The 17,351-nt window shown below is 41.2% G+C and overlaps 1 protein-coding gene across 5 annotated transcripts in view; it reads right to left on the bottom strand.

The window, feature by feature from the left end:
- Positions 1-17,351, bottom strand: part of DMD (dystrophin) — a gene marked incomplete at its 3' end in the record, with an annotated part of 1,946,774 nt that overhangs the window by 586,677 nt on the left and 1,342,746 nt on the right. For all 5 annotated transcript variants that reach the window (XM_081125527.1, XM_081125528.1, XM_081125524.1 and 2 more), the window contains one exon: positions 16,579-16,687. In XM_081125527.1, the coding sequence (XP_080981653.1) occupies positions 16,579-16,687 (109 nt within the window). The remainder of the gene's footprint in view (positions 1-16,578; positions 16,688-17,351) is intronic.

Raw genomic sequence — 17,351 nt, 5'->3', positions numbered from 1 at the left:
TTCTTGATTTTAAGCTATTCCGCAAAGCTACAGTAATCAACACAGCATGGTATTGGTATAAAAACAGACATACAGAACAATAGAAAAGAATAAAGGATTCAGAAATTAACCTGCACTTTTATTATCAATTGATACATAACAAGTGAGGCAAAAATATACAATGGAGAAATAACAGCCTCTTCAATAAATAGTGAGAAAACTGAACAGCCACATGCAACTATCTTATACCATATACAAAAGTTAACTCAAAATTAATTAATGACTTGAACATAAGATAAGAAATCATAAAACTCCTGGAAGAAAACAGGTGGCAAGCTCTTTGGTAATATGTCTTAATGATATGCTTTTGGATCTGACTCCAAAAGGAGTGACAACAGAAATGAAAATAAATGGGACTGCATCAAACTAAAAAGCTTCTGCACAGCAATGGAAGCCATCAACAAAACAAAAAGGGAACCTACTGAATGGGAGAAAATATGTGCAAATCATATATCTGATAACAGGCTAATATCCATAATATATAAAAAAGTCATATAGCTCAATAACAATAAAAACCCCATACAATTGAATTAAAAAATGGACAGAGGATCTGAATAGGCATTTTTCCAAAGACATACAGATAGACAAAAGGTGCATGAAAAAATGCTCGGCATCACTAATCATCAGGAAAATGCAAATCAAAACCACAATGAGATATCACCTCACACCAGTTAGAATGGCTGTTATCAAAGACATAAGAAATAACAAGTGTTGGCGAGGGTGTGAGGAAAATGGAACCCTTGTGCACTGTTAGTAGGAATGTAAATTAGTGCAGCTACTGTGGAAAACAGTATGGAGGTTCCTCAGAAAATTAAAAATAGAACTGCCATATGATCCAGTAATTCCACTTCTAGGTATATATCCAAAGAAAACAAAAACACCAATTTAAAAAGATATATGCACCCTATGTGCACTGCATAATTATTTACACTAGGCCAAGATGTGGAAACATAAATATCCATCAAAGGACGAACAGATATAGAAGCCATGAAAAAGAATGAAATCCTGCCATTTGCCACAACATGCATAGGCCTAAAGGGTATTATGCTAAGTGAAATAAGACAGAGAGAGAAAGACAAATATTGCATAACTTCACTTATATGTGGACTTTAAAACAAAACAAAACCAAACCAAACAAAACCAGACTCATAGATACAGAGAACAGATTGGTGGTTGCCAGAGGGAAGGGGGTGAAACAAGTGAAGGGGATCAAGAGGTACAAAATTTCCAGAGCTAAGATAGGTTATAGGGATGCAATGCACAGCATGGGAAATACAGTCCATAATAGTGCACTAACGCTGTAGGGTGACAGATGGTAACTAAACTTGTTGCGGTGATCATTTCAAAATATATACAAATGTTGAATCACTATGTTGTATACATGAAACAAATATAACAGTGCATGTCAATTATACTTCAATAAAAAAAAGCTTCTGTCTTGAGTCCCCTCTTATTTTGTTTTCCCAACTACAGCAAATGGATAATCCCTTCTACATGGATATTTTTAAGATCAAAGGAGATAAAGTATACTTGTAAAGAATTTTATTATTAATGATCATACAGATTTCCAAGTTCTATTTTATCACTTTCCAGTTTTGCTGACTGGAGTCATCTTATTTTAGTTGATATCTACGTGGCAGTCTGACCAAGCCCATCACTCACTTAGTTGCTGTGCTTAAGTGGGATACCAGCTAGTAGAGAGGTCAGCAATATCCACTTCGATGAGTTCCAACGAGGCTATTAACTCTACTCAATTTTAGTTTCCAAGAAATTTCAATATCATCTAGCCCAGTGGTTTCTAGTATTTTTAAGTATATAACCCCTGCTGTAAGGGAAATCTTAAGAAGAGATACACTATGAGAAGCATACAATGGAAGAGGGCAGTAGACTGGCTGAAACTGGAGATGGGAGGCAAAGGGAGGTGGGGACATGTCGGAGGGACATCTACCACTTTGAGGGGAGGAGGGCAGGATCTGCAGAAGAGACGATGAACCCTCAGTTTCTGGTTTGTGTGCTTCTTTGGATGAATTCAAAGACAATATTAATCTCAATTATTTCAGATCCCCCCCCCCTAAAAAAATAGGGTCCAATTTATTCCCCACTGCTACCGAACAAAGAAAACACAAGAGAAATATTTTTGGAAAGTCCAGTCTGAACACACGAAAAAGTGTTTGCCTAGGAGGTTATGGCGTTCCTTAGGAAGAGATTAAATGAAGTGCTGCTTAAATAGATTTCTTTAATTGATTTTGAATTGTAGCCCAGCACTGGACTATATAGTGCCTTGTGGTCATTTCCAGATTTACTTTTTATAATTCTGCTGCTTTGCTGGCTTTTAGGCTTTGGACTGACAGATACAGTACTGGGAAAATAAACAAAGCCAAATAGTAACACTGTGGGTGAAGCAGACTTATCATCACAATGTCTTTTTTTGGGGGGGCTGGGGAGAGAAGGGTAGGGGAGGGGGGAAGAGAAAGTGAGGGAGGAAGGGAGGAAGAGGGAAAGGAGGAGGGAGAAAGGGGGCGAGAAGAAAAGAAATGACTATGTATTTCTTCTTACTGAAGTCATTTCCATAGCTATAGGGCTAGTATTAAGTATCAAGGACGGTACTGGTTTAGACCTCAGCCCACCCACGTAGCTTTAATATCAGATTTGGATGTCAAGAGAAGAAAGGAAGGGGAAGGAGGAGTATTGCTGTTGAATTTCGTTTGAAAAAGATATTACAAAAGAATGGACAATATGGTAGAGTTGATCCCACAGTCTATGGAGTCCATTGCATCATCTGCGCTACCAACACCAAGTATGTTTAACATAAAGATCAAAGACAGGCAGGAACTTTAGGAAAATCTGGTTGTCTTTGGGATAGAGACTCTCTCTAAGCTTTACTTTCCTCCATGGTAAAAAAGGTAAGAAGGTAGCACCTATCTCATAAGGCTGTTTTAAGATTAAACGGAACAATGCACAAGGAATATTTAGCAAAATGCCTGGTACAGAGCAAGGCATTAATGCATGTTAGCTCTAAGATAAATATTATGTATGGCTGGGTCAATGCAAAAGCTAGGTAGAATAACTGAAATAAAAGCAGGTATTATTTTTAGAAAAAAAGCTACGATATGCTTAGGTATTACTAGAATAGAACCAGACTCTGAGACCTCAGAGACCCCCAACAGAGTTAAACTTGAAGTAACAATGTTGTTTTGCTTGCTTTACATCAGACCTTTGTTGCTAAAGCACATTTTCCTCAATATGCTCAATATGAAGCATTTATTCACCCAGATAATAGATACAAATCCAGGCATTCAAATATTGCTTGGAGTCAGAGATCAAGATGGAAATCCCCAGAATCACAGAGATTTGCGTCTCTAAACCTGCTTATTATATTCGCATTCAAGGAGGCTGGAAGGGATAGTGTCAGCTTTTTAACCAGAATCTTTCCATTACCTCTCCCTGTTGGGGTTGCTGCACATGCTGTGAATGACCTCCAGAGATCCTTAAGCTGTATGCAGAGAGCAAATTGAATCTGAAAGCTTTATTAGACAAGTTTGTCTTTCAGCTGGTGGGAGAGGATGTCAGCCGTATTGGCAAAAATAAAATTTCTTATGAAACTGGGTCCTGACCTTGAAAATAAATCTCAATTCGAAGTGCACAATTCAATTCTGAGCTATGTCCTTATTTGTTAAACATGGAGCGCAGGTTCAAAGGAAAAAGGTACATATCACCTTAAACAAATAAGAATCAGTAAGAAAAATAATAGGACTTCCCTGTTGATCCTGCTGGACTTTGTAAGCAAAAATGCTTATCACCAAATCATAGGGTCTAAAAATATACTAAGAATTGAGGACACAACTTTTCTCACTCACTTCAATATGAGAAATAAAACTACCTCCTCCACTTATAATCCACAGTGAACATCATAGGGAGTTTATTTATATCTTTTATCCATAAATTTTTTCAAGATCAAAGAATAATCCTGGAAAGCTAAAGTGACCTTGGAGATTGACCAGTTTGGTTTATTTCAATATTGACTCCTATTTTTTTAGTGGCACGTTATTTAGTTTCTGCCTTTTAATGTTGGAAAACAATGATTTTTCTGAAGTTGTGATAATTATCTCAGAAGCAAGAATCAAAGGTGTTAGGATTCTGACTTCCTCTTTTTATTGTAGGTCTACAGAACAATGCAGGCACTGGTGCAGTCAGTACAAGTTAGCATTTCTGCCTCAACATTAGAATAGCCAGATTGAATGTTTGTCTAATGAACTCATGACAGGCTGGAGGGCACTCTGGAAAATAAGATTAAAACTATTTTCTAAAAAATATTGAAGATGAGGGAAGAAATAAGCTATAGAAATTTTAAGAGGAAGAGGGCATGTTAGACTGTCAAGTAGAGGTTCTCAAATGGGTATCAGGATATAGTGGAGAATGAGAGTTAAGGAATGAGTTGGGGGATAGCGTTAGCCTGAAAAATCTGCATAGAAACCACAGCATTTTCCTATTTGACCAGTACTGTAGCCTTAAAAACTGAGGATGTATCACTGAGAACATGAGGATAAACCTATCTGTCAGCTGTGTCTAAAAAGAAATAAAAAGGAAATATATGTAAGAATATGAAAGAACATTGAGATCAAATTCAGATGTGGGTTGGAGTCCAGATTCTGCCACTAAGCAGCTGGACAAGCGTATAATCATTCAATCTCTTTGGAATTATAATTACATAGTAGATTGACTTATTTGATCCAACTCTAAAATAAATGTTCATTGGGTCAAAATATATTAAACACCTACTATGTGCTAGTCATTGAATAAAAGCTGCATACATTGACAAGAAAGACGTAAAACACGGCCCAGCTGGGCGTGGCTCAGTGGTTGAGCGACGACCTAGGATCCAGAAGATTGCAGTTCAATTCCCAGTCAGGGCACATGCCCGGGTTGCGGGCTCCACCCCCAGTGGGGGGCGTGCGGGAGGCAGCCAGTCAGTGGCTCTCTCATCATTGATGTTTCTCTCTCTCTCCCTTCCTCTCTCTGAAATCAATAAAGATATATTAAAAAAAAAAAAAAAGATATAAAACAGGATTCCCTTGGAACTTATGGTCTATTGGAAAATGAAAATGAAATAATTATATAAGTAATTTAGTAATCGAAATAATGATAAGGATCTGAAAGGGAAAAGTACTCTTTGAGATTGTATAATAGGAGGCTCAACAAAAGAGTCCTGTAGAGTAAAAGGCATAGCTGGGAGCTAAAGGGTGAGTGAGGGGAGAGACCATCCAGGCAAGAGAGTAGCATATGTGGAAGCCCTGAGCTCAGGAAGCCGCAGACATACTAAAGGAACTGAAGAAAGCCAGGGGGGCTGGGCACCGGGGGAAAGGGGGGAGGGGCAGAACAAGGAGCGTAGGCAGGGGAACTATCCCATAAGACCTTGCGGGCCATGTTAACGATGTGACGAGTTATTCTAAAGGCAATGGGATGCCATTCATCAATTACAACAGAGCAAGACTGACATATTATAATTCTCTGTGGAGTCGGTCTATATGGGAAATGGACTAGAGGGAGGCGCATCAGATCAATTAGGAGGCAAGCGCCTGGGGAAACTGTGAGGGTGGCAGAAGGAACGGAGATGAATAAAATAATCGGGAAGATATTTAGCTGATAAATCGGTAGGACTCGGTAGTTGACTGAATGAGGAAAGTAAGGTCAGACACAGGTATCCGTCAGGGATCACTGCCTGGTATTGGCTTGAGTGGCTGGGGTGACCATCTGCTGAGAGAGGAAACATGAGAGAAGAGGGGGAGAGGAAGTTCCCTAGTTCAGTTTTGGACACAGTTTTAAGGAGTCTGGGAGATATGCACGGGCAGATGCTGAGTGAGCTGTCGGATACACGGGTTCCCCTGAACTCACTTCAATCCGCAGTTCATCCCTGTGCTACTCTATCCAAATTTGCCAAGTCCAAGCTTTATTCTCAGGCTTTTTCTTATTAGACTTCTAGGCAGCATTTGACACAATTTCTCAGTTCCTCCTTAATTCACTTCCTTCGCTTGCTCTAGGATTCTCGGTTTCCCTCCTACTTCACTGACCACTTATTGCTATATCCCCTACCTCTTACCAATGGGGTTACCACTGGGGTCCTCTCTTCTATCAGCACTTACCTCTTGCTTTAACTAGCAAAATCTCATGGCTCGGCTATCTGCTAGGAGCTGCATTCTGACATCTTCATATTGGCTCTCCCACCTAACCACCAGGCCACACTGCTACCTATTCTACACTTTCATTTGGATAACCAGGAGGCGTATGTAATTTAATTTGTATAAAGCAGCGGTTTTTATATTACCTCCTATCACCCTGTGCCTCCTACCATCTTCCCTAACAGCAAATGACACCACCATTCTTACAATTTGCTCAGGACAAAAACCTCATCACGTTTTCTCATTCCCCTATATCAAAGCTGTCTGCCAGTGTGACCTGCATGGCTCAGCGGTTGAGCATCGACCTAGGATCCAGGAGATCACGGTTCGATTCCTGGTCAGGGCACATGCCCGGGTTGCAGGCTCGATCCCCAGCAGGGGGCATGCAGGAGGTAGCTGATCAATGATCCTCTCTGATCACTGATGTTTCTCTCTCTCTCTCTCCCCCGCTTGATCTGAAATAAATAAAATATAAAATTAAATTAAATTAAAATAAAATAAAACACTGTCGACCAATGCTGTTGGCTCTAGCTTCAAGGCACATCTAGAATCTGTCTACCTCGTCACTTCCTCTGCCCCTACTCTGAATAAAACTATTATTTCTCTCTTAAATTATTGCATTAGTCTAACTGGTCCTCTCTTGCTTCCACCCTACTCTCTCCTCCCTACAGTTTATTCTTAACACATCCAGAAAACTTTTGCCAAAACATATGGCAGATCATCTCACTGCTGGGCTCAAAAGCCTCTACTGGGTCATCATCTTACACAAAGTGAAAGTCAAAGTCATCCCAATGGCCTTTAATGCTCTTCCTCATCTAGCTGCATCTCTTAACGGCTCTCCCCTTCAGCTACTGTGCTCCAACCACACTGGTTCCTCTTCTAATACTAGTCATGCTCTCATCTCGTGGTCTTTGTCAGAATGCCATTCCTGGACTGTTGCAGCCTAGAATATTCTTTCCCGGAATATCCGCATGGTTCACTCTGACCACATTCAGGTCTTCACATAAATTTCACCTTTTCAGTGAAGTAAACTCGATAAGCCCCACCACTGTACAACTTCCACTTCTTACACTCTTCCTGGTTTTATTTTATTTTCCATTGCTGTTATTACCTCATCACATGCATATATGTTATATTCATTTCCTTCCCCCACAAAAATGTTAGCTCCATGAGGACAGAAATATATATTCCCCCCCCCCCCCCACTGCTATATTTCAAAATTAATGTCTAGATATGGAACTCAAAAGAATGGTGTGGCTTTAAAGTAAGGATGTGGGAAACTTCAATATACAAGGTATTTGAAATCATACAAGTAGATGAGATTGCCCATGAGATTAAAGAATGTGACAAAAGCAGGCTTACCTTGCTTTAAAGATTTAAGAGCCAGAGAGAGGAGGTTGAGTGAGCTAGGAAGCTGAGAAAGAGTGGCCGGGGAAGCAAGAGGCAAAACAGAGTGTTGTGATATGTGAAAGGTTAAAAGAAATGTTTCAAAACAGGAGTGGCCAGCTGCATTAAACGCTGCTAAAAGTTTCTGTAAGATGATGGAAATGGTATTTTAACACAGAGATCATTTCTGGCCTTAGGGCACTTTCCATGGCCTGAGGGAGGGACACCCATGCCGAAGAGGGGGTAAGAAAGAGAGACGGGAATATAGATGACTCTTTCTAGAAAAAGTGGCTCTGAGTAAGAACAGAGAGATCTGCCAGGGCTAGGATGAGAAGGTGTGATTGAGGTAGATCAGTTCCAGAATGGGAGAAACCTGAGCAGGTATAAATGCTGCTGATGAAATCACATGAGTCCATTTGAGGATACTTTATATTGCCAGGGAAACCTTTTTGGGGTGTTCCAATAGAGAACTAAGCTAAAATGTGGCAGAAAAATACCAGGTACTCAAAGAGTTGTCAAATTTAATATGAGCTAGTAGTGCATTACGGCAGGCAGAATGATATCCGCAGAGGTAGAAATGTTGTGAAGACTTTGTCACATGACCGAGTCAAGAGCAGACCAGTAATTATGGAACAGCGTTCAATTCTGAAGCTCACAACAGAAAAGCAACATGGGAAACACACTTGGGAGAGTAGAAGGGGGGTCAGTGTGCACAGAGGTGTCTAAACATTTGAGAAACAGACGTGTGTAAACATTTGAAAGGCAGCTTCTTTGTAGATAGACCATGGGGACTCACCTGATGTACGTGAGAAAAGAAAAGTTTGAAGGAAGATTAAATAACAGACTTCAAAGAACACAGAAATGTACAGTAAGAAGAAATGTTCTTTGCCTGGTCAAAAAATAATTTAGACTGTAACTGGAACCTGGGCCAGGCAGCTGAAAGAATGTCTTGAGTATAACAGCAGTGTGGGAACTCCACCTACTCTTGCTTTTTAAAGAAGAGAGCAGGCAGTTAACCTTAAGATTGCTTCTAAGAGAGAAAGAGCTTTCCTGAAGATAGTGGAAAAGAATGAATGACCTGTCAAAGACCTTTCAGATCACAATCTTATCATCTACAATTTAAGTGCAAACTGCTACAGTTTCCTTCTGGAATCTTCTTTCTTTGAGGGTAAAGTTATAATCAATGTCAAAATGATTCAGCACAATTTTAGGACGTTAGGAATACATGAAGTCTTACTTTTGTGGGATGTGGGGTGTCTATTCTCACAAATATGTTTAAATACTTCTAATTTCCCCCTTGATGATAAGCTTGAGAAGAAATTCAACATTGCGGTGAATGCTATAGTAATTTCCAGGGAAGGTCCTCTTTTGGGAAGGAGATAAATAATATAAGAAGGCTAAGTCAATTTTACTGTAACGGACCCTTTATTTCTGTTAAAATGCAGGATGTGACCCTGGCTGGTTTGGCTTAGTGGTTAGAGCATCGGCTCGTGGACTAAAGGATCCTGGGTTTGATTTTGGCCAAGGGCAGAGCCCTCGGTTGCGGGCTCGATCCCATGTGTGGGAGGCAACTAATCAATGTCTCTCCCACATAGATGTTTCTCTCTCTCTCTCCCCCAGACCTTCCACTCTGAAAAGCAATGGAAAAAATATCCTTGGGAGGATTAAAAAAAAAAAATGCAGGATGTGGGTAACTGAAAAATCTCTAATAATCAGAATACTTCATTCGACCATTGATGTTATACGCCTCCTCTTCCGTACACATGCGCACACACACCGCTCGGAAACTTCCAGGAGTGCTTCCAAGAAGCATTACAAATGATGGATTAGAGCCTCTCTCCCTTTGCCAGCTCAGGCCCCAAAGCCTGGCCCTAACTGGACATGGTAACTGAGCAATAAAACTGCCAAAAGGTTACGAGAAGGAGAATGAAGGGAACTTCATCATCACAAAATGGCTAATTAACCTCTAAATACTCTAGTTCTCACAGTCTTTCACTGTCTTGGATGTTAACAATGACACCACTGTTGTACAGTCCCTGTTAACCAGGGACGGTTGTTGGAGATCCCGGCCTGGGACCAGGGACACCCAGTGTCTATATAGAAAGACTTCTTTCTGATCATGTGAGCAATACTAGGCCCCCCCCCTTGCCAGGGTTTACTGTTGTCACCTCCCTTTGTATACTGTGACACTTCTCATATTGCAAGCACTGTCACCTCACTGAAGCATAAAGATATGATTTAATTAATTGATTAATCAATGTATTTGCTGCCAAGAGCTGGGGGTTCTCTGTAGTTGCTCAAGGCTTTGAGATATTCTGGGGAGGGTATAAAATTCATTTCTTGTCTTGTTATTATAATTGATTAGGGGACTTTACATATTTGGTACAAAATCTTACTCCTAGTGCATTGGACTTGAAGAAAGTTTTTAAGGTTTAGAGGTTTTAAGTAAAAGCCAATGATGGTACAGTTGCGTCCTAGGTGTTTTCAGTAGAGTAATCATCTGTCGATGAGGCAGAGAAAGAGTTGGCTCCACTGAAACTGATGTGCCTTGTCCGAAAGCTCCAGCTGAAGCAGACTCAACAGTAGGCAACGCAGCTGAAACAGGAAAGGGTATGGCTGGTGTTGGGGACCAGGGCAGGCTGCCCCCAAATATCCCACAGTGGCATACTGATTACTTCGAATTCAAGTCACTTGACAAGTAGGGAGTGTGAGAAGAGCACGTTGACCCCCCCGTCTCCTTGAATGCAGGAAATAAATCCCCCTGTGGGTGGTAACCTCCTTGCTCCAAGGAGGTTGAGAAGAGACCCTCAGCGCTAGAGTAAGGAAACCAAAGCTAAGAAGGCTGTATAAAGAAATCTCATTTTACTAACTTACTACCAAGCTCTCTTTCTGTTTGGATTCCTTACTAATGAGCATCCAAACCTAAGTTTCTTTGTCCTGTCAATACTTCACAAATTTATTGTTTCTTTGTCTACAAAATATAAAAATCTGGGCTGGTTCATCATTTTACTGAGTATCATTTATGATTTCCTGTGTGTATGTATTAAATTGTTTTTTTTCTTCTGTTAATCTGGCCTTGTATCAATTTTATTATTTGTCCAGCTATAAGAACTCAAGAGGGATGGGGGTGGATTTCCCCCTCCTGATAATGGCACCTCTCCTTGTGTTTCTGAGGGTGGCTCAACCCCACTGGGGACCTCTGCTGTGGAATATGCCTCAAAGTTGTCCTACAAAGAGTGAAGATGGGATATTCATCCATCAACTCCTGCCCATTGAGGGGTGACAGGGAATTATTCCTCCCGAGAACTTCCAACCTGTTTTGCAAGTGGGTGACCTTCTCCTGTGGCCAGAGAAAGTATGTGAGCGGAGTCATAGATACTTGAATTTAGAAGCCTGTCTAGATCAAGAGTGGAGTGGCCTTTCTGGACACGGTTGACAATCCAATATGGACTCACTGTCAGCCATGACAGTTATGTCAAGTGCTATGTCAAGACTGAGGCAATGGGGTATAATGGGAATGCCCTTAGGAGGGGCCCAGAGTGCCCCAAACTACAGGTCTGGACACTTGCATAAGGGCTCCATCTGAACACCGATATGAGTGAGACCTCCACCCCTGGTGGGCTATAAGGACTCAGAGCTCTGAGTACCCAACGCTCAAGCATTGTGGAAAGACACAAACGTGTATGAGACCCTCTTTGGGGATGCTCCCTTGCTCAAGACAAAGGCTCAGGGTTTACAGGAAGGGCTAGTGCTGAGGGAATATGGATAAGGCATTAAAGGCCAATTCTGAACCACCTTCTACCTTCTCGTTTTTATAAATGAAGTGTTATTGGAACACAGCCATGTCCATTTATTTGGACACTGTCTATGGTCTGGCCACTTTTAGAACACAATGAGAAAGTTAATCTTATGACCCACAAAGCGGAAAATATTTACTATCTGGCTCTTTACACAAAGTGTATGTTGATCCCTTATCTAGGTAGTAGCACGACTGGGATTAGAATTTAGGCTTCCTGACCTCCAGGGCAGCACTTTTCTAATTACACTTGAGACTTGCTCTCCCCAAAATTAATTACAGGAAGAGACGGTTTTATCAGCATTTAATCAACTAGAAACCTCTATTAACTGGCACTTCGATGTGTCTATATATACAATGGTCATTCGTTTCATAGGTATTATGCTGGGACATTTGAAAAACTCCAATATCCTGACTTGGAGTCTTCACATTAAGTATGTTCTATATGCGATTTCTTTCAAAAATGCTAAATCGGGTATTGTAGAATGCGAATGTTCCCAGACCCAGCAGCTTGTGGTTAAGAAAGGATTCACATTGACATTTACAACCAGATTTGCTGGCTCTTTGCCTCCATCTGCCGTGCAGGCCTTCAGTCCAATGCAAAGTCCTATCTACCTAAGGTTTCTGAGAGTCTCTAGGGAAGCTTCCTATAGCAGGTTATGCTCCCCACAGGCCTCTGAGCTGCTCTGCTAGGCACATACTGCCTGGGCGTAGTGTGCTGTCCATCTACTTGAACTTCCAAGCTACAAAGTCGTGGGGGTTGGAGGGGAGGAATGGTGGTGATGCACTAACATGGAGTTCCCTTGGGCATCCACAGCACTAGATCTCACTCAAATTCTGCTCCATGTGGCACCCAGGAGGAGGGATGAACTCCTCCACTCACCAAAGGCCTACGGCAGTAGTTCTTAAAGTGTAGTCACAGGAGCAGAAGCACCACCATCACCTGGGGACTTTTTAGAGATGTAAATTCTCAGATTCATCCGAGATCTACTGAATCAGTAACTCTGGGGTTGAAGTCCAACGATCTGTGCTTTAATAAGCAATGGGTGATTTCAATGTACAGTTAAGTCTGAGGACCACAGACACAGGACACTGGATGCAGACCAACACTTTCATCCATGTCTGCTTCCTCCACCCATTTCCCAATGCAGTGGTTTGGGTGTAAAGATGGCCACAACAAAGCCTCCTATCCCTGTATGTAAGCCCCTGTGCAATGACACTGCAGCTTCTCCCTTCGGGAAGTGAAGTCTATTCCTACACCCCTTGAATCTGGGCTGACCTTACAACTTGCTTTGACCAACAGAATCTAGCAGAAGTGATACTGTATGAATTCTAGAGTCTAGTTATCAAGAGGTGTTGTAGATTCTACTCTCACCCTTTTGAAACACTGTCCTGAGAATGCCACAAAATGAAGCCCAGTCCAGCCTCCTGGAGGAGAGGCCTTGTAATGAGCCAAGGTTCTCAAGCTGATCGTCAGCTGTCAGGTATCTGAGTGGGTTCATTTTAGACCATCGAGCTTCTGTTGAGTTGCCAGATAACTGCGTGAACACGAATGGCCCTTAGCAAGACCTTCAGAATATGCAGCTGATCACAGCCCAGTATGCAGACCCGCAGAATCATGACAAGTAAATAACTCCTGTTTTAAGCCATTACATTTGGGGTGTTTTCATGCAGAGATAGATAAGGGATACACTCAGGTATCCAAGCAACTGATTGCAAAGAAGTTTCTCTTTTTCCAGCATGACTATTTATCCTGTAAATTGAAACAATTTAAACAGCTCAGATACGACCATCTTGTCCTCATTTTATATAATTTAACTAAGCAGCCACAAGGGAGCTTGGTTTGGTATTTTTTTAAAGAACTTTGGGCTTCACTTTCCATACATATAAAAGAATATTCAACCAGATGATAATTTCAATGATTGTTCTAGGTTCAGAGATCTAGAATTCTAAGAAATTCAAACAGAGTAAACTAATTTCTTCTACTCAAGTAGAAAAGACACAGCAACACATCTCACTTTTACTGCCCATACATCCAAGATTGAGTTACATAACATTAACTATAGGCTAGCTGTCTCCATATCTACAATTCCCATTAGGTTCTTGGACAGAGAGATAGTACAAGGCACAGCAAAATCAAAGCAAAACCAAATAAAACAAAACACAGGTTTTAGAGCCTGACACACTTGGATTGGAATCTTGGCTCTGTATCTTCCCAGCTGTGTGGCCTTAATCCAGCTATTTCCCCTCCAAGCCTTGGGATTCTTACTTTTAAAAAATTGCTTATAACCACATGCTCTTTGTAATTATTTTGATAATAAAGACATATATATAAAAGCAGCCAGCACATAGGGCAATGGGAAAAACTTACTATGATGAATTATGTATTATATTGTATTATAATATAGCATGTGAAATAATCATAGATCAAAACCATAATACAAATTAGATTTTTCTTTTTAATACTGTATTCCTGATTAACTTTCTGGAAGTCAGGAATTTAAGTAATTCTTAATTCTGATGTTTACACCCCATGTGAAAGAAAAAAGAATGTTTTACTTGAATAAAAGTAGCTCTGGACCTACCTGAATCCCTATTGGTTCTTTTCATTCGACATTTGTACATTTAACTTTTTTACTTTATGCCCAGCTCTGTGCCAGTTTACTACAAGGGATGAAAAGCCCCTGCTGTTGATAAAATTCCTCTCGCCTTCACTTCCTCTCCAACCCTGGCCCAAGCTCACCAGCTGTCACCAGTGGCTTGGAGCTGAGGCCATTGCCAGGCTTCCTACTGGCAGCAGTGTGGAGGGATGGGGGTAGGTAGGGAGTGGCAGAGGGAGATGAGACTCTGAAGGGGGGGAGAGGAAAGCAGGGCAGGAGATAGGAAAATGCTCTCTTCTCGTTTCGGCCACACGTCCCCTTGCTCTCTGCTCTGGTCTCACTAGTCTCCTTGATATTCTTCCATCTTGCTCCAGTTCAAGGCCATTCTCTCTCCTCCTGGAATAATTGCCCCCAGATATACACACGGCTCACTTCCTTGCCTCTCTCAGCTTTTTGATGTTCTCTAATGTTCTCTTGCTAGAAAAGCTTCCCTGACCCTACTATAGACAGTTATGTTCTCATTTGTGCTCCTTTCGAACTCATCTCCCGTTTTCTTGTCCAGCTAACTGTGTTTCTCAGACTTCAGTGTGCACACAAATCATGTGGGGATCCTAGGCAGATGCAGATTATGAATCACTGGGTCTGGGGTGGTGTCCGAGACTCTGCATTTCTAGCAAATGCCCATTTGACATCGATCTGTGAACTACATACACTCTATAACACTTAATATCAAGATAGTATCTAGTCTCTTCTTCATTAGCTCATGGCCTTTCTCTTCAAATCAGAGTACATGCTTCACGAAAGGAGGGGCTTTATCTTATTATATGCTGTATCCTCAGTGCCTAGTATGATGCCCAATACACCAAAGTTACTCAAGAAATAGCGATTAAGTGGATGAATTACATATGGTGCTGGAAATCAAAATTGGAATTTCGAATATATTTTCTACTAGAAAGACTGTTACATTTCAGTACTTTACAGGTGAAACCGACTACTGTGCTCTGGCTTTGTATCCTGCCTACCATGAGTAAAGTGGCTCAAATAGGGCATAAACCCATGATTATGTTCAGAGTTCAACAAGCTTATCGACAAATCATTGGGACCCAATCTCTTTACAGAGTTAGAGTCTGAACATATGACAGAAAGAGAACAAATACCAATAAATGATTATATAGAGACAAACTATGCGTATGTGCTGAAGGAACCAAAAAGTGCAGGTCTAAAAAGAAATAAGCCTGGTATAATTAGTTGAATATAAACCCTGATATAGCAATTTTAGTGTCCCAGATTGATTTTAAAAAAAGGAATGCTTGCACATCTTTTTCAAGTCTCTAATGTCATTAAATCCAACTCCGATGACTGTTCAGAAGCCCCAGGGGGCACATGAAACACACTGTCCCCACACTGTATGGCCTCTTAACACAAGAACTACTTGTGCGTTCTACTGAATTACCCTGGGTGTGATCGTTCCAGTGTGGCGCATTTCTACTTGATATAAAATAAAAATCAACTTTACTTGAAGAACCAGTCACCATGCTTTAATACTTCAATTATTTGATCTGTGAAAACTAGACAAGGCAAAGCGACAACAACAACAAAAACCACCCAAAGATGTTTTTAGTCCTGCCAATTATAGGACTGGTACAGCAAAGAATTTTTCTGGCTCCTTTCCCCTGAGCCAGTGTTAACATTGCCATGAGATTTTATGCATATATTCTACTAACAAATGAACAGAAAGTGAAATAAAAAACTGAAAATATGCAGCAAAAAATTAAACTATAGTTAAGCAAAGTAACATTCCTCCCCCATGTCTGCTTGTGGTAGTCATAGTCCATTTTTCTTTTTCTGGAACTAAAAATCAAAGGGCTCTTAAAATTGTTTTGGAATGGGACAAGGGGAGGGGTTAGGAGGACTGTTTCTGTGGTCTCAGGAATTTGTACAGGCATATTTGAAGAATATGGTCCAAATGATCCAGGATTCATTGGTGGGACCCTCATGTATTAGAGCTAGGGGGTACTCTGGTGCTCCTCCCTAACCCCTTTTCAGGGACAATGCACCCATCCCTGCTGCTGGGATTACTGGTTGTTAACGGTGTTCCTTAACTAGCAATTGCCTTTGGACCAAGAAAACACTTTGAAGGTCTCTGTTTCCTCTCTGTTGGCAGCTGGTGGGCAATGACTAGCTGGGTCAGGAATCCAAAGGCCAGGCCCTCTCCCTACAGTTCAGTACATCTCTGCAGAGCCAGCCCAGCTCTAAGGCTCCCACGGGATCGGCCCATGGAATCCGCCTGTGCCATAGTCAAATCATCCTCCAGACTCTTCCACTGTCTACTCCCATGTGCCTTTCTTTATCATACGCATGTATCTAGAAAACACACTCCAATATACTTTTGTTGTCCAACACTGAATCAGAGCCCATTGCCAAGGAACCCACTCTAAGGCATTTTGTATAGTAAATAACACAGAGGTTTATTCCTGTTTTCAGAATTACAACAAGTTTCCCCTTTCACCCAGACATCGCCTCACTGTTCTGCTTTCGAGCAAATGGCTACAGCCAAAGAGAATTGATCCAGCATACTTACAGGTTCCCACAGTGGCCAGGCCAGGGGCTGGGCCAGGCTGCTTTGCCCTCAGCTCTTGAAGTAACTGGGTTACCGCCTTCCACTCAGAGCTCAGATCTTCTAACTTCCTCTTTAATAGAAAAGCATACATGTGATTTATTTGATTAACATCTTGAAGATAACTTAATTCATGAAGTTATCAATTCATTTTGTGAATACATTATTGTATTTCTATTGCATTTGACTTGTAAATTAATTATTCTGGGTAAAATTCCTTTCAAAGTTATCATAATTATTTTAGCCAACCACCCTAGAAATATTTATCAATTGTTTGCTGCATACAGGCTTTTGCTCCAGGCACAAATTCATTTAAAGGAGGTAGAGTACAAACATTAACAAACCACCAAAAAATAGTGTCATTTCAGCAACCGGCTTAACTCTTTTTTTAAAAAATATATCTTTATTAATTTCAGAGGGAGGAAGGGAGAGGGACAGGAACAGAGAGAGACAGAGAAACATCAATGATGAGAGAGTCATTGATCGGTTGCCTCCTGCGCGCCTCCTGCTGGGGATGGAGCCCGAAACCCAGGCATGTGCCCTGATCGGGGATCAAACCGTGATCTCCTGGATCCTAGATCGATGCTCAACCACTGAGCCATGCCCAGCTGGGTGGCTTGACTCTTTTAAATAGTATCTAGTGTGGCTGCATATGACAATTATCCAGAGAACATTTAAAATATACTAATGTCCTGGCTCACCCCAGCTCAATTATATTAGGATCTCTTGGAAGGAGG

Source organism: Miniopterus schreibersii (genome assembly GCF_964146895.1).
Source record: "Miniopterus schreibersii genome assembly, chromosome: X".
In the NCBI taxonomy this organism is placed as follows: Eukaryota; Metazoa; Chordata; class Mammalia; order Chiroptera; family Miniopteridae; genus Miniopterus; species Miniopterus schreibersii.
This window is presented reverse-complemented; position numbering and strand designations above follow the sequence as displayed.